The sequence below is a fragment of the Notechis scutatus genome, chromosome 3 (assembly GCF_049901735.1).
Source record: "Notechis scutatus isolate UNSWTSFEM ecotype Mainland chromosome 3, rNotScu1.2, whole genome shotgun sequence".
In the NCBI taxonomy this organism is placed as follows: Eukaryota; Metazoa; Chordata; class Lepidosauria; order Squamata; family Elapidae; genus Notechis; species Notechis scutatus.
Genome location: NC_142011.1, coordinates 36,239,213 through 36,266,596, shown reverse-complemented (window position 1 = coordinate 36,266,596; position 27,384 = coordinate 36,239,213). Strand labels below are relative to the sequence as shown.

At 39.1% G+C, this 27,384-nt stretch overlaps 1 protein-coding gene across 4 annotated transcripts; it reads left to right on the top strand.

Moving 5' to 3' along the window:
* The first annotated feature begins 1,541 nt into the window (after nt 1–1,541).
* Nucleotides 1,542–26,849, top strand: MYBPH (myosin binding protein H). 4 transcript variants are annotated; one of them, XR_015748479.1, is made up of 12 exons: nt 1,542–1,868; nt 3,013–3,153; nt 6,293–6,460; nt 10,214–10,302; nt 12,336–12,534; nt 13,714–13,853; nt 18,582–18,741; nt 20,711–20,847; nt 21,738–21,924; nt 25,865–25,905; nt 26,385–26,428; nt 26,598–26,849. XR_015748479.1 is itself a non-coding variant. In XM_026680864.2 (11 exons), the coding sequence occupies exons 1-10, from the start codon at nt 1,712–1,714 to the stop codon at nt 25,873–25,875; spliced, it is 1,389 nt and encodes a 462-aa protein (XP_026536649.2). In that variant the 5' UTR covers nt 1,542–1,711; the 3' UTR covers nt 25,876–25,905; nt 26,598–26,849. The 4 variants fall into 4 exon arrangements, 1 of the variants encoding a protein (XP_026536649.2); XM_026680864.2 differs by lacking the exon at nt 26,385–26,428; XR_015748480.1 differs by lacking the exon at nt 6,293–6,460 and having other exon boundaries at nt 1,552–1,868.
* Nucleotides 26,850–27,384: the final 535 nt, after the last annotated feature.

Below are 27,384 nucleotides of genomic sequence, written 5' to 3'. Positions count from 1 at the left end.
ACCAAGCAGAATTCAATTGAAAATAGGTATGTGTTATAAAATAGAGGTTAGAAAGTGAATGTTATAACTGTAAAGGTGTAACTTAAATTTTTAAATAAGATTTGAAAAAAAAATACAAGGGTGTTACACTCCAGTCTAGTAATTACAGGGGAAATTTTGTTTTATGAGAAAAGATAATATGAAATTGTAAACAGGACAAAAGAAAATATAAAAACATTGATTAGAAAGATTTTAAAAATTAGAAAAAGATATGTAATTGAATTAAGAAAGGAATGAGATAATTTAAAATAAGGCTATAGGAAGTAAAGAAAGGGAAAAGCTATTGAAAAAATTGCAAAAATAGTTATAAGATATGGATTAGAATGTATAAGATAAATATGTATTGAGTTTATGTCTGTATGGAGAAGTGATAACCCAGGGCCATACTGTTCTCAAAAAAAAATTTTTTATTTGTATTTGTATGTTTTGTAAAAACTTAAATAAAACTTTTATTTAAAAAAAAGTTGAATACAAGTTGAAATACAAATACAAGTTGAATGAGGAGCTCTCCCACAGGTTGCTGTGAAGGAATGAAGAAATGACTGACTTTCCTATTTTCTTCGCTGATGGAAAACAGTAAAATCTATAGCTATTCTTATAGTTATGTATAGTCAGCTTAATTTTAATTTCTCTGCCTATATTTCCTATGTTATTTATTTACTACATTTTGCCCTCTTTTGGGGGAAATGATTCCTGTTTAAGTTGTTTCATCTCACAGAAGTTTGATTACAATACATACAGTAGCTAGCTATACTCTTAAACATAACAAAGGCAATCAATGTCTAAAAGTCTTATTTAACTATCCCATTGGACTTGGTAATTTCTTTTAGAAAACTGTGAAGTTCCTTATATTTCAAGTTATCTCACAAAGTACATAATCTTGTCTACCTCTGATTTTCAGTATTTGTTATTTCTAAAAGAGTGGCAATATATGAACAAAGCTAGTAAATAAATAAAAGCTCATTCAAGACTAAAATATTCGCTGTGGCTACATACACCATTTGTGCCCTGGTGGTTCTAAGGAAAGAAAATGGTGGTGTTGTGACTGAAGCTATGGCTGAAGAGAGAGGTGTGTGTAAGTGGATATTTATTTTATTTCTTAAGAGTTATACCTCAGTTATATTGTTCCAGAAGATCAAGCAGCTTATGTAACATCTACTCTTGCAGTTTTCCACTCAGCAATAAACCTGACTGGCCCAAACTTTCTCCAATAATTTCCATGGCCCTGGATCCTTCCACCTGGTCTGGACAGTGATTCCCTTCATCGTTTTATATCTTTCATCAAGCCCAAGAATTTCAGAGCAAAGGTTGGATTTTCAGAAGAGGGTGGAAGGCTCCACTCCTTCCTCATAGTATACCCTTTAATTCCCAAAATTCCCTCCAAACGGATGAAAGAATAGATACTTCCATGCTTAGAAAACTGCCCCCGTATCCAGCAGCTACTCCTGCGGGGAGTTACTGAATCCGCGGCTCGCAGCTGCCCGACCGTCTAATCCTGCAGACAGGTGGGCCAACGCCGGGTGAGGAGGGGGCGGTCCGGAGGCGACTCCTGGACCTATAAACCGGCCTCCTCCGGTAGAAGCAGAAGGGGAGCACCCGGGGAGGGAGAGCGCCCACAGGAGCTCGTTTCCGCGGGCGGGAAACTGGACCGGTTGAACACCTCCGCCCGTCGATGTCTGACCTTGAAGTTGCTCCGGCGGCTCCAGAGGTCGCCCTGCCCGCAGGTCCTCCCGCTCCGGAGGAATCCCTGACATCTATCCTGGCCGGAGTGACAAGCCAGCCGGCGCCCGCGGCAGAGCGCGCCCTGCCCATCGAGAAGACCGAAGAAGGTGAGGGAGGCAGACGGGAGGCGGTGAAATGAAGAGAAGGGAAGGAGGGCTGCGTGGTCCTCTTTCCTCCAGGCCACCCAGCCAGGTGATGAGATGGTGGGTGGCGTGCTGGGTGAATGGAGGGGCATTTCCCCCAGTCGACGTTCAAAAAGCAATGTAAAACACTCATATTCCGATCATTTCCTGCGATGCTGGTGACAAGGCTCTTTTCAAAAATCGCTGCCTTCCATGGGGAAAGGGTTATGCTGGGCTACAGGTTCCCCAAAGCTAAATGGAGATGATTAAGCATTGTAAATGGGATGGCATTAAAACGATGACAAAGTGGCCTATGACACAGGCACACAGATGCTGCAAATAGATGTGTGTGTTAAGACATCTGACACCAGGACATATCTCATAGCATTTGCTTGAGTATGTCATTGGGCACATGTCATTTGCACCCACTTCACCCACAGATGCCCATGATCTTCATGTAACATGTCAGCCCAAACCAGTGCTTGTCAAGTCTTTGATATCTAGATCAGCCTGTCCCATCCTTGAACTCTGTGGATAATTTAAAACTAGAACTTTTACATTTTGTATTGGGCATACTTGGGAATTCTGTCAGGGGTTAGACCAAAATTTCTAGAACCCATCAAGCTGGGGAAGACTGATCTAGGGAAAGCATAGATCTCATTAAATAAATGTTTGCACTTCAGTCACTCTTAATAGCAGATATTGATGTCTGCTATTGTATGATGCCCAAATAACTGGTGATACAGTTGAAAATGAGAAAGAGCCTGTTATATAAAGTTTTAACTTTGTGCATGGAATGTTAACCCAGTGGGAAACTCAGCACAGATAAACATTAGAGTCTATGGAAATCCCTATGCATGGATATGTGTGCCTTTGGAATGTCAGGATGCATTGCCAGTTGGAACCCACTGAAATTAGTCCATAGCTGAGTTCTCTACTCATAAATTCATCTGAGACGTTGATTACAATTAAAAGTTGTGTACAACAGGTAGGGGATGGGTTTATGTTAACCAGCAAATATTCTCAGATTGTCCAGCTAAGCCATTCAGGGAGAACAGTGAGTTACCACAGCATAGAGGTTGCACCTGTAGGGGTGGCAAATGATTTATTAATGCTTCTATATTTATAGTGGCAGCATCTTTCAGTGCACCGCTGAATTTGGCAGTGGAGGATGTCAATGACAGCTCTGTGACCCTAACATGGGATGGTCCTGAAAATGTGGGCCCTTCTGGTCTGGACGGATATGTAGTGGAGTACTGCAAAGATGGAAGTAGGTTTGGTTTTATTCCCTTGCAAGCATGAAAAATTGCAGCAGTGGCATATCAACTAGTATGAATGCATTGTTTCTCCTCTTGATAGTTGGCAGCTACAGTTGAAGAGAATAGTATGGGAGAGGGATAGATTTGATGTGATCTTCATTGAAATCTTGAAAACTGTTGCTCGGTAATTTTTTTAAAAAGTGTCATGGCTACTTCTGCTAAGTAGCACACTTGGTCACCAATTTATATACTTGCTCCTTTATGCTATATAGTGGATATGGTGGAACAACCACATTATAGGACTATATAAAGTCTAGAATTTGATATGCGACTTCTCTTGAAGAATGTATGGTGAGAAGATATTTCACAGAGGTAAGTTCTCCCCTGCAAGTGTTGCGGTGGTTCTGCTCAACTGCTGAGTAATACAGATTGCACGGTGAGGCAAGAAATCTTGCGCAAACCTCCATTCCAGTGGTGGGATTCAAATTGTTTTATCACCAGTCTGGTGGGTGTGGCTTGGTGGGCGTGCTTTGCCTAACACCAGCTGAGGCCTGCAGTGCTGAGAGGATAAAGAAGAGAAAAGTGGGAGGGCCGATCCTGAGCTTTTCTCTTCTTTTTCCTCTCAGTTAATTGTGGAGGATTTTTTCCCCTCCTCTCAGCTGATTGTACGCATTTTTCTATTACCCGTTTGGCTGAACTGGTTCAAACCGGTAGCAGCACTGATCCACTCAAATGTGGCATTACTCAAATGAGGGGAACCAAAAAATAAAAAATGTGGTTATCTGCTACCTTCTTGTTACATCTTTGGAGCATGATTATGCCACTGTTTCAAATAGAATTTTTGTAATAAATCTTTATATAGGAATGTTGAATAACATGTAATGGAAACTGCCAAAAATGTCCCTCATGGGTATGCCATAGTTGCCCTGCAAAAACTCAGCTTATCACTAAGTGGAGCAAAGAGTGGACGTTTGTTGCTGTCTTTTAATGATCATCCAAAGGTTTTCAGCTTATGGAGGAAGTCCTCAAATTGCCTGCCTGTTATTTATTTATTTATTTATTTATTTGATTTGCCAATTGTTTACAAGATAATAAGTATAAGAGTATACATAGTTGTGAATACATGAAATGGGTACATATAAGAAAAATAAAAGAATAAGAGAAACAATAGGACAGGGACCGGTAGGCACGTTGGTGCGCTTATGCACGCCCCCTACAGACCTCTTAGGAAAGGGGTGAGGTCAATAGTAGACAATCTAAGGTTAAAGTTTTTGGGGTTTGGGGAAGAAACTACAGAGTCAGGTAGAGTATTCCAGACATTGACCACTCTATTGCTGAAGTCGTATTTCCTGCAATCAAGTTTGGTGCGGTTTACTTTGAGTTTGTATCTATTGTGTGCTCTTGTGTTGTTATGGTTGAAGCTGAAGTATTCACTGACAGGTAGGACATTGCAATGTATGATTTTATATACCATGCTTAAGTCAGACCGAAGACGGCGTAATTCAAGGTTTTCTAGTTCTAGTTACTGTCTAGTTGTTTTCTAGTTTTCTAGTTACTGTCATAAGTTGTGATGGTCATAAAGCAGGTCACTAATGTGACCCAATTTTACAACATTTTTATGGCAATAAAAACAAACCAATTGTTTGCTATGGTTTTGTTGAAAACTGGAAGTATATGACAGTTTTCTGCAAAAACATTGTAAAATGTAACTACATGACCACAGGGCGCTGTAAACAGCCATAAATATAATGCATACACAAAAGTGTGTGTGTATATATGTGTATGTGTGTGTATGTATGTATATAAGTATGTATATATACATGCAAACATACAAACACACATTTTTTAAAAAAAATATGAAATCTGCTTTGGAAAACCTGGCTTAGGACATTTCATTTATGAACAACTCTATACAATAAGTAAATGATGTATTGATGCCATCATAGCTGAGTGGATTTTTTAAAAGATTGTTTCCCAACATGTTATAATGACAATAATTGATGAATGAAATCTGCTAAATTCATCTAGCGTTGATGAGGTAGCAGCTGATTGTTTCCTTTTTTCATTTTGAAAAGCAGATGGTTTACACCAGGGGTCTCCAACCTTGGCAACTTTAAGCCTGGAGGACTTCAACTCCCAGAATTCCCCAGCCAAGGTTGGAGCCAAGGTTGGAGACCCCTGGTTTACACAGATTGATTAGATGGGATGTTAGAAATACAGGAGGATGAATAACTTCATATAAATACATTACACTGAATTTAGCTGTTGGCACTGCTTGCAGAGTATATTCTGTTTCAAACTGTTTGTGGAATATTTCATTTCAGCCAGTTTCAACTTGTATGAATATATTACTATATTGCATAGCCCCTTGATGTGTTTGGAAGGGTATTATATTTGCTCCCTGGTTATATTTCTGTTTGATTACAAACTACTAATTTTGAACCAAGTAACATTTTTGTCAACACAATAAAAATGTCCACAAAATAATATCTAAATATACCTAAAGGTTTTCATGGTAACAATAAAGAAGTGAAACAATAGTGGGGGGGGGATTGAGAGCTGAGATTCTGTACAGTGTGTGGTGGTTAAAGTGTTGGACAAGGAGCAAAGACATCCAGATTCAGGTACACTCCTAACTGTGGAAACTCACAGTGTATTTTTTGGCCCATCAGTCTCAGCCATCTAAGGACATAGGGTTGCTGTGGAGAATAATTACAACAAAGAATGCTATGTGAGAAAAACTGGAAAATGTGTGTGTGTGTGTGTGTGTGTGTGTGTGTGTAGTATTTGATCAGAAGTAGACAAGTTATTATACAACATTACTTTGTATTTCCATGTGATAAAGTATTTCTAAGAGCCCAATCTCTTCTATACTGTGCCTAGCTGAAAATATCTTCTTCTAGGCTCAGCAATTTTCTTTAGTTTTCTTTTTTAAGTAAACTGAGTGGATTTTCTCAGTATTTCCAAACTTGGTGATTTCTATCTTCCATTCTTCCCAAACCATGTCAAATACCTCTAAAGAGAATCAGACTTCAAAAGGCTACTTTTTTGGAAGATAATAAAGGTTTCCATGTTCTTGAACAGATTTTTAATATTAGTTCTTTGGTATAAAATTGCTTGCTGTTGATCTTTTCCACATTTTTGTTTTAGCAACGAACTGGGTAACAGCCAACAACAAACCCTTTCTTTGTATTCGTTACACAATCCACAATTTAATATCTGGAGATAAACTTCATATTCAAGTGAAAGCTGTAAAAGGTAATGCAGTTAGTCAACCAGCATTTCTGGACCAGCCGCTTCTCATTAGAAAAATTATTGGTATGTATCTGTAAGTGTGTGTGTGTGTGTGTGTGTGTGTGTGTGTTTGTGGGTTTGTGGGTTGTGAGCATGTTCATGTGCACATATAAAGATAGTGCTTGGGAGAAGAAATGTTCCATAATTTTTCCAGTGTCTTTTGACCCACTGAGAAAATCATTCTTCCCACTGAGTTTAATTTTAAAAAATGGTATAGAACAAAAAACAAAAACAACCTCTTACCTTTTTCCATGTCTATCAATTGTCCTCAAACTGGCAATCCATAGTGTTGCATTTTGGTTTTTAAGAAGCCAGAAGATCTGCCACAGAGTACCAACACAACAGTGACCCTTTACAACCAAAGGTCAGTCACTTAAAATAGTCTGCAAGCACTAAAAAATCCAGACAATAGAAGACTACTTAATAAAAGATAGAGAGGGTGTTACAACTGTTGAGACAAATGGATTAACATTTTGCTGGCAACTGTTCTTTGTCTGCAATGTTTCTTTGTCTGGAATTGAAAGAATGCAATTTAGGATTTCACTTAAAATATTGACTGTATTAAAACATCAGCATTTATATTGTCAGAGCTGAGCAGATGGACCATTTTCACAAGCAGTTCTAAAGTGAGCAAATGTGCTATTCCTATTTTTGACAACTATATTTGAAGCTTTAGGGACAGCTTTCAATTTCATACTGCCTTACAAAAATCATAATGTGGGCACTGCTTGATATAATACATATAACTCATATTTTGCCACTTATAGTATCAATTTTTTCATCCTGAACCAAGATTGTAATGACTATAATCACTATTTGATGTCATTTTCTTGCTCTCTTGTGATTCCAGATTATTTATTTAATATATTGTATATTCAATGTGTATAAAATGTTTTTCCCAGTTTAGCATGGTAATTTATAAAACACCTAATGCTGATGGGAGATTTTAAAATGTAACAATAATTTTACAGTAAGCATGCAATGTAAAATTGATCAACTACAAATGCAAAGCATCCAAGTATTTATTCCTGCAATTTATATGTCATTTAGTTCCAGAAAAACTCTGAGCTGTTTTCAAACGGTTTGAAAGTAAAATAGAAAGAATTATAAGTAACCAACCTCCCAAACCCAATTTCCTCCATTTCTCAGGCACTGAGAACAAGTCTAAACAAACAAGTTTGTTTACTGATGGGATTAGACCCACAACAGGCTTTCCAGGACCGCAAGTTGTGGGAGCGCCATCACTTGAAACTTTCAAGAAGAGATTGGACTCCCATCTGTCAGAAATGGTATAGGGTCTCCCGCTTGGGCGGGGGGTTGGACTAGATGACCTACAAGGTCCCTTCCAACTCTGATTATCTGTTATCTGTTAAGGCCTTGATGGTTTTCTTGAATGTCAACAGCGTTCGTGCTGAGGTTACTCTGATGAAGCATTATTCCGAATGAAAGAAACAGCTGTGGAAGAAGTCATGCTATTGTCCCAATGACTGCAATCCCACAAATATGGGGTTTAAAGGTTCTTTTCCCCCACTAGGGGGAAATATTGCACAGGGAGAAACCTTTTGGAGAAGACAGTCCTAAGCCCTGAACTAGAGGATTGCTGATCATCACAAATAGATAACATAAAATGCTACGATAACATAATTCAAGCACTCTTGAGGAACAGACAAATCTTAGGATGAAGCAACGTGGCTGCCAGATTGCTCTCACCTATGGGGAGGGAGGGATACCCTCGGTAAGAACCTTGAATGAGTAAATATTGAGTAAGTATTAAATAGGTATTTGCAAGAATCACCTAAATTTACCTGCGTACAGACCAAGTTTGAAAGCTTACAACCTGGACTTGGAATTGGGCCTGAAAAAGAATAGAAAGCCAGGGCAAACATGACAAGTCTAACATATTTTTGGGAGCTTGGAGAGTTAGAAGAAATCTTACAGTATATCTTCATTTATTTTGGATCGTATCTATTCAAGTTACTGCAGCATCAAGCCCACTGCCTACTTTTGGACAAAATAATAGTGTTTGCTTTGGGGTATTGTCTTTAAAACTGTATGTTACTTGGAAATTTTCATCTCTTTGTAGCTGATAAGTTTTCCGAAAATTGTGATGAGGCTCTCCTGCAGTATATTTCACATTGTTATATGCTTGTACAGGTAGTCTTCCACTTAAAACAGTTCTTTTAGTGACCATTTGAAGTTATAATAGTGCTGAAAAAAAGTGACATGACTATTTTTCATACTTACAACCGTTGTGGCATGCCTATGGTCACATGGTCAAAATTCAGATGATTGGCAAACTGACTCATATTTATGACGGTTGCAGTGTCCTGGGGTCATGTGATTACCTTTTGCGATCTTCTGAGAAGCAAAGTCAACAGGGAAGCCAGATTCAGTTAACAGTCATGTTATCAACTCTCAGAATCCATCCTCCATCCCCGCAGTTGTTGTGGAATCCATCCTCAGCTCTGCTGAGTCATTCCAAAGCCATCAGCCAGCACACAAGCAGAAATACAGATCCAGCAGCAGCAGAGATAAGGTGACATGGCCAGCTGACTTGCTGCGAGGCATATTCGGAGCTGACGGGCTCTGAATGAACTAGGAGCCCGAAACCAACTTGATAGCTGCCATGATTTACTTAACAACTGTGGCAAAAGAGGTTGCAAAATGGGCAACATTTAGTTAACAAATGTCTCACTTGAGCTCAGTTGTGGTTGTAAGTTGAGGACTATCTGTAATTTAAGTGCTACAGCATTTGCAAATGGAGCATCTGGAGCAAATAGTTCTTGCATTTGGCTGTTTGACTAATAAGATTACTTTATCTATATCTCTGGGAAACAATTAATGTAGAGTGCTTGCATTCTTCTATAGCGGCAATTAGGACCAACTGTGATGGCATCTTAAGCCCTAAGGATTTTTTTATATAATGAATTTTAAATAAGCTTTCTAATAGTATCATATTTTAGCTCAATTAGGTGCTCTGGTTTTCAATGACTAAAATGACAATAATGCTAACCTCTCTGGAGAAGCCTATAATTTTTGCTGTCTCCAAGTCCCAGCTTTTTTTTAAAAAAATTCTTTTCAGAGGAAAAATAAACTTCTGGCAAGGTGTGACAATGTATAACAGAAGAGTGACAGATGGAAAAAAATAATGTTAAAAATTAAATGTTCAAGGTTTTCTTTCATTTTAAATGTTGTCTCCCACCCCTTGAGAAGAGGATTTCTCTAAATCTATGGGAAGCTTCTTTCTAGAAATTCAATTTGAAAACATTTCAGTCAAATCACAAATCTATAAATCAACTGGGTCCATTGAATCAGGCATCTTTGTACCAGCTTTAGCAAGCTTTAATAAAAGATTTAGCAAACTTTTCTGAATTAAATAAACTTATATTAAATCAATTTATATTACTTTATAATGCCTCGGTAAGACCACATTTGGAATATTACATCCACTTTTGGTCACCACAATATAAAAATATTTTGAGGCTCTAGAAATCTAGCTGATTCAATAATTCAAACTGACTCAGAGATTTTAGCTGGATCAATATTTCTGTATTTTTTTGTTTAAAAATATGAAAGGCCATAGAAGTTTCATAACCTGCAATTTATGGTATCTATTTTAACGAGAAACAGTGTAGTAACTGTTGATCGTAAGGGAAAAATCCAGAATCAAAACAGGCAGTATCTTTATTGGACCAACTAAAGCTGTACAAAAGTGTTGTTCACACAACAGACTTCTACAAAATTAGTAACATATTGGTATAATTTTGCTTTGTCCAGAACAGCCCAAGATCCGACTTCCACGCTACTTAAGAGAATTGTACCTGAGGACTGTGGGGGATACGATAAACCTCTTGATCCCATTCTGGGTATGTGAATTAGAATTCCTTTGCCATTATCTCTCTGCTCTTTTGGCCTTGTCTGAGGAAGAGTTTTTGAACTCTATCATTTATTCTGGAGCACAAGACAGCGCACAGGGTGTTTCCTGCTGTTTTCCTCAGAACACTATGATGCACTATTTGGGAGGGAGGGAGGGAGAGAGAGAGAGAGGCCCAAGGCAGGGGTGGGATTCTACCGGTTCCCACCAGTTCTATAGAACCAGATGTTGTGATTCTGCCCAGTTCGGAGAACCGGCAAATCATGCCCCTGGCTGGCCCTGCCCCTTCCCCTCCCGGCCACTTGCTTCTGATGAGGCTGAAGATATGTTACTGGGGCTTTAAGCCTGGAGCAAGAATCCCTTTCTCTCCTCCCCACCAACCTGCGCCTATCCCAGGGATGGAATCTGACCGGTGTAACTACCGGTTTGGTGATTTACGATTTGCTAGATCTACAGACAGAATGCTACACAAACCATGAAATCCTAAGGTAATGCCCAAATTATTCTTTTTACAGTCTGAATAGTTGACAAGTTTGGGGTTCATAAGAGCATTTGATTTTGTATCTTGCCAGTCTTGTGAAAGCTTTCATTTCTTAGCAGTTGATCACTGAATATTGAAATGTATCCTCTTTTACGTAACGGAATCTCTTTTGTTAAAAGAAGGTTGCTAGCTACATTCAGAAAGAATAAGCAATATTCTTCAGTCCAGTAATGGAGTAGAAGGTTGTAGCCCAGAGTCTAAAACAGCTCTCTGCCAAAAATAGGAAGCCATTTGGATTAGCACAGAGAGGCTTTGAAAGGGGTGTAGCACTCCATGCATTTCCTTGGTTCTTGGATCTTTGCATGTTGGATCTACCATGGACCTGAATCCCACCCTTCAAAGAGCAGCTGGAGCTCCAACTTTATTGGAGTCATATTTGCATTACTATTAGCTTACCTTAATTTTGTTATTGGTGTTGTTGTATATAGCTTAGAATGCAGGAATTTTAGGTAAACGTTTTTTCACCTTATTTTATCTAGATATATATTTCAGAGCATGATACGGTAAGAAAAAGAGATTACCCAATTTTATTACAATCTATCATCATTATTATCAATGCACAGCATGCATAAAGTACCAATAAAGAGTTTATCACTTATTTGCAGATAATAAGCAAGTCTGCAGAAGTCTCGTGGTATAAATTAATACATTAGATATAATTATAACATTTCTGTAGTATACAACTTGTCCAAGCAATCAGGAAAGAGCAATAAAAATATTTATACCAATGTAAAATGCATAATCATGGAAAATGTTTTGGTGGTTCTATAATCACAATAACAAATATATTCATTACAATGGGTGTTGTTAAATCTTCTATCTAACCAGGTAAATTTAAGGCTTTAAATCACCAGAAATGTTTGGAAAGGTGATGTTGGTTTTTTTCTATAAAATTAATGTTACATCATTTCTGTATTCTTCACGCTGAATTTTGCAACAGAGGCAGCTGTTTCATTATTTAAAGGGGCATCCCTCCTATGAACAAGTCCTTCCCCCATCTCCTGACTCACATACAGAAGATTTAAACAAAAACAATAGTTTTCAAGTGATAATATATCAAAAGCTACTGACATCATAAAAATGGAAATATTCTTGTTTAAAACATTCAAAACTTAGATAATCCTATAATAAATGCCTTTCTGTAAATGATCCCCCTCTGAATGAGCTTATAGAAAATGTGATTCTATATTATAGTTAAATCACAGACAGAGAATGAAAGCAAATTAATTATGGTTTTGGGGTAGAATTTGAATGTATTTTTCCCCATGAGATTTTTAGTCTTATAAAGTAGAATGGCTTCATCTTTAAAACATGGCTCATTGATATCCTGCTCATTGGTATTTTAATGAGCACTGGCCTACTGTGAATTGTTGTGAAAAGCCCCAAGCTGCATGATGCTGTGGTAGATTAAACTTTGTTTGTAAACCTTAATTAAATAGAATAATTTTTAATATGACCCATTCATTTTCATGTCCATTTCTTAGGGAAAGCCAAAGCCACAAGTGACCTGGACCAAAGAAAGCCAACCTTTGGACCCCAAACAAGTTGTTGTACGCAACACTGAGAAGGATTCTGTATTCTTTATTCGTGCAGCACAACGCAAAGATTCCGGAAAATACCAAATAAGTGTTAAGATCTTAGATGAATTTGAAGATCTGGCTACCTTTGATCTCCTGGTGATTGGTAAGGTCAATAAGCTATATGAGTTGATAAATTATTTAATATTTAAATGGCATAGATGTTTCTTCATTGAAGCAAGCTTCTCTAAAATGGGAATCCATATAGTACAATTTTTTTATGGGATCTGCTGGTTCTAGTATAAATGGACATTAGAGGATTGATTGTGATATAGTTCTTCTATTATATCCTTTCTTCTATTTACATCATTTAAATGAAAGTGTTTGATATGAAAGATTAAGAGCTGTTTTTGCTTGTATTAAAGCTATACCCGCCCAAAATAGGTTGAAGATGGGGCTTACAGGGAATCTTAGTTTAAAAGAGACAGGTATTCAGACATTCTTATAGTCTTCATTTAATGACCACTCATTCAAAAACCATTTGTAGTTACCACAACTGAACGAGTGGTACTTATGACCAGTCCTCAAAGTTCCAATCTTGTCAGCACCCCTGCAGTCATATGATGGAAATCTGGGCGCTTGGCAACTGGTTCACACATATGATGGTTGCAGGATACTGCATCACAAAATCATCATTTCCTGTCTTCCTTGCTAGCTTCCCACAAGCAAATTCAATGGGAAAGCTGGCAGGGAAGATTGCAAGTCATGCAGGTAAGTTCCTCACACTCTTTCCCATCCAGCAGCAGCCATCCCCAACTTAGCCATGCTTGCATCGCACGTCGTGGATCAACTGTGCCTCTTCTGGCACCTGGCAGCAGCCACTTACCTGCCTGGTGGCCTGCTTGCAAATCAACCGACAAGGTCTAGCAATCTTTGTTTAACAACAGCAACTGTGAATTTCAGAATTGCCTTTGCAAAGCAATGTGGTTATGGAATGTTGCACTTAGAGGACTATCTATACAGTATTTTGTTTTCTGTTGCAAAGTAAGGTGAAAGTGAATGCTAAAGCAGGCAGGAAGTTCCATGTTTAATCTTCAGCATCTCCAGAAAGGATTGGAAAAGGCTCTTGACTCTAGAAGCTCTAGAAACTCTTCCCATTCAACATTTACAGTAGTGGGCTAGAGAAATCAATGGTGTGGCAGTGTTTTGTCTAGCTATTTATTCTGGTGTCTCTTTTGCATTAGTCTGTCTTCAGAAGTATGGTTATACTCTCTCTCTCTCTCTCTCTCTCTCTCTCTCTCTCTCTCTCTCTCTCTCTCTCTCTCTCTCTCTCTCTTCTTTTTAGAGAAACCAAGCCCTCCTATGAATCTGAAGGTGGTAGACACCTGGGGCTTTAATGTTGCATTAGAATGGAACCCACCCCAAGATAAAGGCAATGCTGATCTCAAGGGCTACACAGTCCAAAAAGCAGATATGAAGACTCAGGTAAGAGCTATTGAGTGCACAAAATACAGCCTTTTTTTTAAAGGTGGATCAGGAATGGAGGAAACTGGAACTAAAGGTCTTGCAAGGATAATGGTGGTTCTAAAGCCATTCTCAATACATATGCTTCAATGGGCCATTTATGATAAGTTTTTACCTTAACCATAACTTAGAATATTATTGATCAGCTGGTATAAGCCAGCAAATGTCATTTATCTTTCAAATAATATTCTTCCATTTAGACTATGTCTGCCTAGGCCCTGATTTGGCATAGGCTGGAACAAAGAGAAAGAACCATTCTAGAATATTAGAAAGACTTTGCTAATACCTTCCTTTCATTACATACATAATTTTATTCAAACATTATACAGGTAGTCCTTAATGTACAACTGCAATTGGGACAGAATTTCCATTGCTAAGCGAGGCGGTTGTTAAATGCCCAAATTTACAACCTTTTTTGCCATGATTGTTAAGTGAATCACTGCAGTTGTTGAGAATCATGAGGTCATTAAGTAAATCCAGCCTTTTATGGAATTTCTTACTGGTCTCGATTTTGTTACCATCAATTGATAAGATCATCTTTGGTGTAAAATGAACTCCCACCTATAATGAATTTGCCCCCAGCTGCATTAGGGGGAGGAAATGAAATTAGGAAATGAATAAGAGTAATGTTACATCATGGAAAATCCCTGAATAGTTGTTTTAATCTTTTAAAAGTACAGTTAATTGGGTCACTACCTTGGCATGGAAAATGAAGGTAAATCATGCTTAAAAAAATAGTACAGGTTTTTTTTAACTGCTAATAGTAAATAACTTTATAAATCAATGTCTATTTAGTCCAGCAGATATATTTCCCTTGAGAATCTTTCCTTCTTCAGTTCTCCAGACATAATACGGCAATATAGTCTGCCTTTTTATCAGACGTTGTTGCTGGCTGTCCATTCAAAATCCCTGAGACAGACTTGGTTCCTCAGCTATTTCTTTAAATCTGGGGTTGTGGCATGTTTTATACTTGGCAATTTTCTATTTGTGTATATGTCTTGAGATGTAGCATCTCACACAAAAACATAGATATATATTATATAGTTAATATATATATATATATATATATATATATATATATATATATATATATATATATATGGCGTTCGGCTTTGTTCGGGTATTTTCCCACGTCATTGTAGTTGTTCTTTTAAAGTTGTAGCAACGTTTCAGCAGAATCTCATCTGCCATCATCAGGCTTCTGTATGGTGATGGCAGATGAGATTCTGCTGAAGCTGCTACAACAAAAGACAATTGATGACATGGGAAAATTAACAAAGTAACGTCATACACATGTAGTACCGCGAAAACTTAAGAATATATATATATATATATATATATATATATATATATATATATATATATATATATATATATATATATATATATATATATTTTCTTAAGTTTTCGCGGGTACTTACATGTATGGTGTTGGCTTGGTTCGGGAGTATTTTCCCACGTCATTGTAGTTCTTTTAAAGTTGTAGCAACGTTTCAGCAGAATCTCATCTGCCATCATCAGGCTTCTGTATTGTGTCCGTCTGTGGGTCAGACTTTTACAGTGGTTTCAGATTTAAATTTGGGGCAGCCTATTGCTGTGCCAGAATGGTTTTTTCTTCATCCTGATTGGTTGGGAGTCTTGGTCTGTGTTTATTGGTCTCGGAGTTTGCTGTGTTCTGCTTGATGGGTGTTTCTGATATCTTCTGTCTGTTTTTTGGCTCTTTTTGTATCTTGATTGGCTGGCAGCATTGTGTTACTTTAATGGAGGTCTTTAGTGCAGCTTGGCTCGGGTAAATGGACGGCTATCATTAGTTAGGAAGCTGGGTTTCATCTGGGTGCCTGGTTGGGGTGTGTTTGAGCTGGAGGTATCAGGGGGGATCTGTTTGTGCCCAGGTGTTTGCCTGGCTTGTGGTGTGGAGATTTTTTGTTTGTGAGTGCAGGCTTCCAAATGATTGACAGCCTGGTGGAATCATCTCTTCTGTTCATGCTTTCTGGTCTTTTTTCAATCTCTATGGCTTCTCTGATGACTCTGTGGCTAGGGTTTTCCATAGTGGCCAGGGTTTTGGTGCCATTGAAGTTGATGCTATGACCTGTAGCTTCCATGTGTTGGACTAGTGAGGAAGTGTGTTCCAGCTTTTTGACTGCATTTTTTGTGTTCATCCAGGCGGGTACTTATTCTTCTATTGGTCTGTCCAATGTATGTGGCCGGGCATGATGCACAGGGACTTCGTATACGCCTTGGTTTTCCAGGTCAATTTTATCTTTGGGGTTGCTAAGGATGGCTGCTATTTTTCTGTCTGTTTTGAAGGCAGTCCTGATGTGATGTCTGTGTAGTACCTTACTAATTTTGTCTGTAGTACCTCTTATGTAGGGCAGGACAGCTGTTCCATAGGTCTGTTCATCTTCTGGGTCTCTATTATGTTTCAGTGTGTTTTTGTGGATCAAGCTGGTGATTTTGCTTTTGTGGAAGCCGTTGGCTGTCAGTACTTTAGTCAGGGTGCATAGTTCAGCCTTAATGTGTGTCTTGTCTGCCAGGCGTTTGGTTCTGGTAATTAGTGTTTTAGCCACGGAGTTTATCTGTGCTGGGTGGTGGTGGGATTGGGCGTTGAGGTAGCGGTTGGTGTGGGTTTTCTTCTGGTATATGGTGTGTCCTAGTGTGCCATCTGTTTTTTTGTAGATTAGTACATCTAGGAATGGTAGTTGTTTGTTTGTTTCTGTTTCCATGGTGAACTTGATTTTGGGGTGTGCGCTGTTTAGGTGTGTTAGGAAATTGTTTAGGTTTTCTTGTCCATGGGGCCAAATCACGAATGTGTCATCGATGTATCATAACCATAGTTTGGGTTTGAGGATGGCATTGGCCAGGGCTCTGGATTCGAATTCTTCCATGAACAGGTTGGCAATGACAGGTGACAGTGGTGATCCCATGGGGGCTCCTTCTATTTGTTTGTATCTTTGTCCTTTGTATATGAAATATGTGTTGGTTAAGCAGTGTTCTGTTAGTTCCATGAGGTGTTTGGCTGGTTGGTATTTATTTTTTGATGATTTCAAGGGTCTCTTTTATCGGGACTTGAGTGAATAGGGAAACCACGTCAAAACTTACAAGCAGATCTTCTTGCTCCACGTGTAGATCTTTGATCATTTCCAAGAAGTGGTATGAGTTTTGTACATGTGAAGCTGCTGTTTCAGCATGGGGCTGTAGCTGCTTTGCTAGGTATTTGGCTAGGTTTTGTAGTGGTGCTCCTCTGGAGCTGACTATGGGTCTGAGAGGTATGCCTTCTTTGTGTATTTTTGGGAGGCCGTATAGTTTGGGGCATCTGGAAGATTTCTCTCTGGGTATAATCGTGTGTTGGATCTCTTTGCTTATGTGGCTGGTTATAATGGCACAAACAGATCCCCCCTGATACCTCCAGCTCAAACACACCCCAACCAGGCACCCAGATGAAACCCAGCTTCCTAACTAATGATAGCCGTCCATTTACCCGAAGCCAAGCTGCACTAAAGACCTCCATTAAAGTAACACAATGCTGCCAGCCAATCAAGATACAAAAAGAGCCAAAAAACAGACAGAAGATATCAGAAACACCCATCAAGCAGAACACAGCAAACTCCGAGACCAATAAACACAGACCAAGACTCCCAACCAATCAGGATGAAGAAAAAACCATTCTGGCACAGCAATAGGCTGCCCCAAATTTAAATCTGAAACCACTGTAAAAGTCTGACCCACAGACGGACACAATACAGAAGCCTGATGATGGCAGATGAGATTCTGCTGAAACGTTGCTACAACTTTAAAAGAACTACAATGACGTGGGAAAATACCCCGAACCAAGCCGAACACCATATATATATATATATATATATATATATATATATATATATATATATATATATATATATATATATATATATATATATATATATATATATATATATATATATATTTCTCAGACGAACACAATACAGAAGCCTGATGATGGCAGATGAGATTCTGCCGAAACGTTGCTACAACTTTAAAAAGCACAACTATAATGACGTGGGAAAATACCCAACAAAGCTGAATAATATATATATATATATATATATATATATATATATATATATATATATATATATATATTCTTAAGTTTTTATGGGTACTTACATGTATGGTTTTCAGCTTTGTTGGGTATTTCATCGCCATAGTAGTGGTGCTTTTAAAGCACCACTACTATGACGTGGGAAAATACCCGAACAAAAGTGAAAGGGGGTGGGTCCAGCTAAATTAGTAGCTCTATTGTACTTGGATCTAGGTTCTAGTATTGAAAAGGGATATATATACCAGAGGTGGTATTCAGCAGGTTCTGACCAGTTCTAGAGAGCCGGTAGTGGAAATTTTGAGTTGTTCAGAGAACCGGCAAATACCACCTCTGACTGGAGATTTTACAGTATCCTTCCCCTGCCACGCCCACCAAGCCTTGCCAACAAAACTGGTAGTAAAAAATATTGAATCTCATCACTGATATACTTCTAAGTAGTAACTTGTGACATCTGTCTTTTTCTCCTCTATATATAATTTAGGGGCCAAGGCTAAATCATTGGGCTTGCCTTTTTTTAGGCCATGCAAAAAATATAACTATTTTGTGCAAAATGTTGAATTCCCTGAACTGGGTGCTTCAATGTTTAAGGGTCTTTCTGCCTTGTTCCTCAGCAATGGTTCACAGTTTTGGAACATTACAACCATACAAGCTGCACAGTGTCTGATCTCATCAGTGGCAACAGTTACTCTTTCCGAGTTTTCTCAGAAAATCCTTGTGGCCTAAGTGAAATGCCTGCTGTCACCAAGAATGTAACGCACATAACAAAATCAGGTAAGGCTAATGAAGCATGATAGAAAAGTAGAAAGATCCTGCTGTTTCTTCATCACAGGCGTGGGCAACTTGAAACCTCATAGATGTAGGTAGCCTTCCAAACTATTCACGATTCCAGATTTTTCCAGACCAAGCCACTACATTTTGGGAACTGGCAGTACTTTCTTACTGTTTTGAAATGAGAATCAAAAATATAGTAAGTCATAAAATATTAGCCCTTCGGAATAGAGCAGGTGATGGCTGGGTTAGATATTAGCCCAAGGATTACAGAAATGCTTCTTTGCTGTTGTAGTATGTAATGTGTGCCAATAAGGGTGGCAAAGTATGCTTATGTCTCTGCCCTTATTGCATCTGCAAATGACTGCCCAGCAGCCCTGTTTTAGTAGACCAGGACCCTTTTGGGTAGGGAGGAATCAGGGTTCTTTCAGGTTGCTGTGAAGAATAATCATTGCATCTGCCACACAGCCACTTGGCTTTACTCAGACTTGGAATATGGCTAGGCAGATTCTTTGGAAATGAGATAAGAGCCCTGTTATACGGGATGAGTTCTAGGTGGTTGATTCTGAGAAAATGGACAGGATCCTCATGGCTGTGAGTTTAGTCACTTATATTGTTAGCCCTCGTCCCTCCTGGGTTAAGGCCTCCTGGGAGGGGGCATGCAGATGGGTCCAAAGTGGTTAATGCTTATTTTCCAAAGTGGTTAATGCTCCCTCTTCTCAATGGGCTATTTTTGGACTCAACAGATTTGGACAATTTTCATCTGATCTCTAGCCTTTCCAAGAGGGAAGGTTGTCGAGAGAATGGTTGGTGCTCAGCCCTGCATGAAGCTGATTATCTTCATGCTTTTCAGTTTGGGTTCAGGCCAGGTATAGTACCAATATGATATGGATAAAGCTAGTGCCCAATTTGGGAGTCTCCTAGACTCACAGCTACTGCTCAATGAGAAAGTGGTGGCCATGGCATGGATTTGTTGTGTGCACCAATCACATTATTTACTAGATCAAGAGGCTTTGCTCATAGTCACTTGGCCTTGGTCATTTCTTGTTTGGATTACTACACTCTGCTTTATATAGGCCTGCCCATTTGCTTGAAATTCACTTTGAAGCTACATTTGATCCAGAATGCAGTCTTGCATTCAGACTTGCAAGTTTCTATTACTATAACCTTATAATAAAAGTAGTAATATTAGTTTGCATGACTTTGGTTTCCTAGTCTGTTCTACCTGGAAGGGCTAACATCAATCCTGCAAGTCTGAATGTGTCATCTCTCCTTTTATCTTAATGAGAACTTGTCTGAGATGTTTTCTCAGGTTACAGTTCTGCTCTGGATACAGGTTCTTTTATCTGATCATTAATTTCATAACAGCTCTTCCTCAAGCACCAGTTCCGTAAGGTTAGATCTGGGCATTTTACAGCCTGTGGGCCACATCCAGCCCACGGGCTATCTCAGTCTGGCTCATGGAGCCAGGTGGCGGAGGAGGAGTATTGTTGTAAGGAGAAAGGTGGGCGTGGGAAATTGTCAGTGGGGATGGGGTGTTGGCAGGAGTGGGTGATGTTAGTGGGGGTAAGGCAGCAGCCCTCCACAACAATCCCAGTTTCTCATATGGCCCCTTGGGAAAATTACTCACAGCTGCTCAAGGCCATTCTTCTCTCCATTATGCTACTGACCCTTATATTAAACTGACTGGTTACTTTGAATTTCTTTCCTTTACTTTCTTTTCCAGGTCTGAGTCTCTTTCTTGCCTTAACTGCTCTTGCATACCCTTTTCAAGGTTATCTGTGCACACTTCTAAGTTAAGGAACCCCCAAATTCATTTGCAGAATCCCCAATTCTTTAAATATTTTGACCGCTTCATTATGAGTGCATCATTTGTTCTCATGTTTACATTGTTACCCTCAATGAAAGATTACTTGACCCCACTTTCCGTTGAATTACTTTCTGATTAAAAACATCTCAAACCTTTTTGTAGGAATTGTGTACAAACCAAAGAAGTTCCACAGCCGGGATTTCTGTGAACCTCCCAAATTCACTCAGCCACTGTTAGACAGAACCACTACCCAGGGCTATGCCACCCAGCTCGTCTGCTGTGTCCGAGGCTTCCCAAAGGTGGGTCTTGTTGTGGGATGTGATGCCTACTGAACTGCAATAAGATAGGATACCGTAGTAGTAATAGGAAGGGTGGTGAATTGAGATAAATAATCTCTTTTGCCCTCAAAAAGAAAGAAGGATCTGATCTATAATGCTTTGTCATGTATTTAACCTACATTTCCATAATAGTGTTTTTTTTCTTTTCTGAAGGTTTTTGTGACAATTTGCATTTTAAAATATCAACTTTTTCTCCCCAAATATATGTTTCTAAGTATTTTTCCTCAAAATGCATGTTTTTCAATATATCTATCTAAAACATATAAATAAATCATGACAATACTTTTATTGAATTGAGAACTATATCACTGCACTGTAATCACTGCAGGAAATGTAACAGTAATGGATAGCTATATTTTGATCCTCTGATTAGATTATATCCTCATATTCTTCACATCAGACCTTGCAAAAGTCAAATTCTCCAAGCATCTGTCTCAGTAGTATCAGCTTCCCATTTCCTTTCACAAGCCCATATTTACCTATACTGAAAGAAATGCATCCTACTCTCCAACCACAAGTTCTACCTCTTCTAAAATTTTATGAAGCAAAGTGATGTAAAATATAAATTCAAATACTTGTAGAGAAAATGTCTGACTCCTGACAGTTTCTCCAGAAATATAGTAGCTATAGAATTCAGATATGTAGCTGTTACAGAGAAAATAGGGGATGAACGATGCAAACTACAACAATACTGGCAGATAACTTGTATAAATTACCCTCACTGAATGCAGACAAGGGAATTAAGAATAGAAATGTAATGAAGATAGTTTATATACCTGTGCTAACTAGCTTATCCTGCTGAGCTGCGTTTTAGGAAATTTATGCACTTTGGTGTCCTTACTTGATTTTAGCCCAAAGTGATCTGGATGAAAAATCAAAGGGAGATTCAAGAAGACCCAAAGTATCTAGTGCACATGGACCAGGGGATTTGCTGTCTAGAAATCCGCAAACCTAGCCTTTTTGATGGTGGTATCTACACATGCAAAGCTGTGAACCCTTTTGGTGAAGCCTCTGTAGATTGCAAATTGAATATAAAAGGTACGTATGTATTTTATCTCTTGTTTGCATTTGGATGCTTTGTTGCAATTCCCCCTCCCCCCAAAAGTTGTGAAACCTCTGAATGATTTCCACAGAGACTTACAATTCTTTATGTACAAAAATTCCATGAATTATAAAAAAAGGGTGATCTATTAAAAAAAGACTACATTAAATAGCATTGATATAGTGAAGAGGAAAAATAATCTATTATAATCATTAAATTAAGCCAAAGGAATAAAATAACTTTTTGATAGCTATATTATAACTTTTAATATAGATGGCACTTGGAGTTGTTGTTTTTACGAAAGATGGATGGGAGATTGTGAGTGTTTTTCTCTAAAGGCTTTATGACTCCAAGTGTTAATTGACATATTTTATGTCATACAGGCAGATTTGGGCAATCTGGTTCGTCCAGATTTTTGGAACGATGACACTTGCAAACCTTAACATTTGCCAAGATTAAAGTGAGGTGTAATTCATAGAATCTGGAGGATACCAGATTGCCAATTCCTGCTGATAGGATTGGCACAAGATGCCTTGTTTCTCCTCCTCCCCCATTTGCTTTGGTTTCTATCACCTAAATTGCTTACAGCAATCATATCAGCCATCTCATTCACCCTGTCCCCAAATTGGAATTACTACTGCTGTACAAACAGAGAGCAATTTGGATATACTCCAGAGACTTTATTCACAATCCATCATTCTAGGGAAAGGAAAAAGAAAAATAGAGTGGATGGTTGCTTTCTAAGTGGTGGAGTGTGGTATCTTTTCTGAATTGCTGAACGAACAATGTGGCTTGCAGTAATTTAATGGAAGGCTAGTGTTGATATCATAACAACTTGGTTCGTGGTGTTCAACAAGAATATAGTAGGTTTTGATTAAGCGTCAGGAAATTCCGTGTATGGACTTCTTAGTGCTCTCTGACCTTGGTTGTTTGCTTGCAGATGTTTTATTAAGTAACATCATCAGGCACTGACTAGTTGGGTAATAAAGTGTCTGTATACAAACACAAGCTCAGGGAACCCCCCAGAATATCACAGTTTAACTCCACAGTTCAGTCCTTAGCTACAGATATTCTCTTCTACAATAATGAAATTCCATCTAGCAGAGAAAAATAGCAGAGAAAGGTGCTAGCTGGGAAGTGATTTATGATCAGCTCTTTCTAAGTTTTGAAGGTATCTGTTGGCAATGTGTTCACTGTGTTCCTGCTTTTGTATCAGGTTTCTCTATAGCTGAAACCTCAACCACTATGTACAAATACACACATGTATCCACAGCAATATACAGTAATATTTCCCAGCTAAGATAAAGTATGTGCATGTCTTCTTTTGGGAGACAGAATAATGAAATAACATCTTGCATCTGATCAAACTTCCAGTATACGGAACTCCACAGACAAGTGTTTCGCAAGTAGGATCTCTTTTAAGTCTTAACTGTGCAATTGATTTCTCTAACATTCTGTAAATGGCAAAGAAACTCCTATCTGATCATCATCTATAATAGCTCTAGCCCAGGTCAATATTTCCAATATATTACACGTGGTTTCTTCTTTCAAATCTCTTTCCTTTAACCCCAGTTTGAGAAGTAAGGATCTCCAAGTGAACATTTAAACCTTATGGTATCTTTCTAGCATAAATAGCCTTTGTAATTTTCTAGGTTTTTTTTTAATCTTTATTATAGACAAGCTTGTCATTAATATTGCCAGGAGAGCAAAAGACCCACATTGTAGAATAGAATAGAATAGAATAGAATAGAATAGAATAGAATAGAATAGAATAGAATAGAATAGAATAGAATAGAATAGAATAGAATAGAATAGAATAGAATAGAATTCTTTATTGGCCAAGTGTGATTGAACACACAAGGAATTTGTCTTGGTGCAAATGCTCTCAGTATACATAAAATAAAAGATACATTTGTCAAGAGTCAAGAATCATAAGGTACAACACTTAATGATAGTCATAGAGTACAATAAGCAATCAAATCATATTAGGAAACAGCAGGGGTGGGATTCTACCAGTTCGCACCTATTCGCTAGAACCGGTTGTTAACATTCTAAGCAGTTCGGAGAACCGGTTGTTAGAAGAAATTACTGGCCTAATCCTGTAAGGAAGGCAGGAAGGAAACATTCTGGTGTTGCTTACAGAAACTGCCTCTCCGTTAACCCTTATTACATTCTTGGCAGGACTAGACTTCCTGTCTCAGGAACATCTCTGGAGTTTTCCCCCCCTCCTTTGCTGGTACTTTGCTTGTGTGGAATGATCATTCAAAGTTACAATGGCACTGAAAAAAGTGACTTATGACCATTTTTCACACTTATGACTGTTGCAGCATCCCCACAGTCATGAGAGGCCAGGTGAGGAGATGCATGCCTCAATGTGAGTGATATTGAGTTGGCCACACCCAGCCAATAACATGACAACCAAGCCATGCCCACAGAATCCGTTGTTAAAAATTTGAATCCCACCCTTGGGAAACAGTCAGTATAAATCGTAAGGATACAAGTGACAAAGTTACAGTCATACAGTCACAAGTGGGAGGGGATGGGTGATAAGGAGTGATGAGAAGGTTAATAGTAATAGTAGTGCAGACTTTGTGAATAGTAGAACAGTGTTGTGGGAATTATTTGTTTAGCAGAGTGATGGCTTTTGGGGAAAAACTGTCCTTGTGTCTAGTTGTTCTGGTGTGCAGTGCTTTATACCGTGTTTCTCACATAATAAGGCTGGGCCTTATTTTTTTTTGACCCCCGAAAAAACGGCTAGGACGTCTTTTTGGGGGGTGACTTAATTCTCCCCCCTTGCATCCTCGGGTGGGTGGGCGGGCGGCGACAGCTTGGATATTCGGGAGACCTTCGGGTTTGGGCCACTGTTGCTTTCCCTTCTCCCTTGCTGCCGCAGCGTTCGGCGCAGCCACGTGCGGCCAGTCAGGGCTCCTCCCTGCAACCAGAGCCCTGAGGAGACACTTGGCTTCAGGCGCTCCCGTCTTCCCTTTGCTTTCGAAGGTAAAGCGAATTATTTTACAAAGCCTCCCCTGCCCGAGAGGGCAGCCCAACCCCACGTGGGGAGGCTAATCTCCCGGGGCCTCTTCCGTTCCTCCCCGACCTCCCTACGCTGCGCGCCTCTGACGCGCCGCTCCCTTCAGCCCAGCGAGCTCTTCCACCTCAAAGAAAGGCCAGGCGGGCGGCTGCGGAGCAGCAGCAGCGGGTCTGAGCCGCTCGCAGCGGAAACAGCCACCACCCGTAGCCCGACGCGGGGAGAACGAGCGAGGTTAGCGCCCGCCAGCCCGGGCGAGATTTGGGAACGAGGGGCAGGAGGAGGCACGCACACACCCGCGGCTCACTTTCCCAGCTTTGCCCAGCCCTTACGGCTCTGGCGCGGCCCTGGCGGGCAGCGAGCGCCTCCCCGCCGGACCCTCCGCTCATCCAAACGCCGCGGCAGCAAGGGAGAAGGGGCAGCAAGGGAGAAGGGAGAAGCAACGGTGGAAGGTCTCCCGATATGAAGTGCCCCACCAACGCAGGCAGCACCATATCCGGGCATGCAACAAAAGTACTTACTAACGGCAAGCCCCCCCCCCGCTCTCCCCCCCATTTCGCATGTTTAATATGGGGCTTAATTTGGGGGGAGGGGCTTAATTTGATTTTATGCCAATAAAACATGGTGGGGCTTCCTATTGGTGGAGGCCGTATTGTTGGAGAAACACGGTAGCATCATTTTGAGGGAAGGAATTGAAACAGTTTGTGTCCCGGATGTCAGAGATCTGTAAATATTTTCACAGCCCTCTTTTTGACTCGTGCAGTATACAGATTGAAGGCAGATTGGTAGTAATTATTTTTTCTGCAGTCCTAATTATTCTCTGAAGTCTGTGTCTGTGTTGTAAAAAAGGGATCTGAATGGATCCTAATCTTAGATACTAGCTCATGATGTTTCTGTTACGTTTGCAGTTCCGGAATGATGATATCTGGGAGATCAGATGAAGAACAAGGTAGGATAAACTGCCACTTAAGTCAGTTGGAGAACATTAGATATCAACCTGAATGCAAGCTTCAAGAATCCATCTTAAACCTGATAACAATCCAGGATTACTAATGCACTTATGTTGGTGCATTTTCTCTGAGGCAAAAACTGAAAAATACAAAATAAGTATATCATTTTATATAGAACTAATAGAAGGCTGCTCCCTATCCTGGGATATGATTGAAAATCATAGTCCTGAGAGCATATTTAGCTACACCATTTACCAGTTATATTAATTTATAAAACAATGCTCAACCTTCTGTTGTCGTTTTAAACACAGATATAGTTCTTCCTTTTTGAATCACATGGTCAAATCTTGTGATAAATCTCATTTATCAAGATAAATTATAGTCCTAGTACCCTAGTTTACCGTCAAGAAAGATAAGTGTCATTTTTTAACATAAAGGCAATCAGATCTAAATTCTTTGCTTTGTTTTGTTTTTGAAGTACAATAGCACGAACAATTATTGAAAGGAATCTGGATTACATCTGTAAGTCTCCTTATCTTATATAAGGATCAAATGTATTGTTTATGTTCATGTAAGAAAGAAAGATTTCAGTTAGATCAAAGGCATGAATGTATATATAGTGGGAAAGATTCTTTTGTGATTTTGGTGAGAGTTATTCTTTATCTTAAGTCTTTCTTTACTTCTCTCTCAGCCAGATCCTTGCAAAATTCTCACCTGGGTTTTCAGCTCGGAAGAGTCCTTCATGGTTCCTAGATGAGACCTGCAGCTTGGAAATCATTTTACCACTGTGGTTTTTCAAAAGCAGAAAGTTCACCTGCTGCTGCACTGACTCTATAAATAGCAACTACCATGTTTCCTGTAATACCAAGATTGTCATCTATGCCTCTTGATATTTAGCCCTGCAAAACAAATACTGAATAAAGAAATATATGCTATGAAAATGAAATGATTCCTGTAGAGAATTCAGAGGGGGGCTGGTGTGCTCCTATCAACCTTTCCTAACCTTGTGTCCTTCAGTGTATTGGACACGCAATTAAGGATAGGGAATGGTATTCTGATTCATTACTACTCAGTGACTGGATTCTTTTTCTTTCTGTTGTCATTATTGCCTAACATTAAGCCAGGATTTTTAAATAAGTAATATTTATTATTAAGTTTATTTGCCACCCATCTCATTTCAAATGACTCTAGGTGGCTTACAGCATGTTAAACATTGAAAACATTAAAATCATTGAATATAAAATGACAGAACAGGCAAAATAAAATCATTAATGTTAGATGGAAAAGGAGGGAGTCAGATATATAGGTTGGGGGCAGGTGGGCAGTGTTGTAGATGGGGTTGTTGGATTTTTGGGTTTGCTTAGGATGGTTTTTTTTAAATAAATTTAATTAAGTTTCTATTAATTACATTTCTTAGTGCTCAACAAACATCATGTTGTCTGGGTATTTAATTTGCTTATCAATACCGATTAGCTTTA

What these genes read in the sequence shown, in the direction of transcription:
- MYBPH (XM_026680864.2), top strand. Translation starts at nt 1,712, where the DNA reads ATGTCTGACCTTGAAGTTGCTCCGGCGGCTCCAGAGGTCGCCCTGCCC. An exon ending in CATCGAGAAGACCGAAGAAG is followed by an intron (nt 1,869 to 3,012) that starts GTGAGGGAGGCA and finishes CTATATTTATAG; the next exon opens with TGGCAGCATCTTTCAGTGCA. An exon ending in ACCTCTTGATCCCATTCTGG is followed by an intron (nt 10,303 to 12,335) that starts GTATGTGAATTA and finishes TCCATTTCTTAG; the next exon opens with GGAAAGCCAAAGCCACAAGT.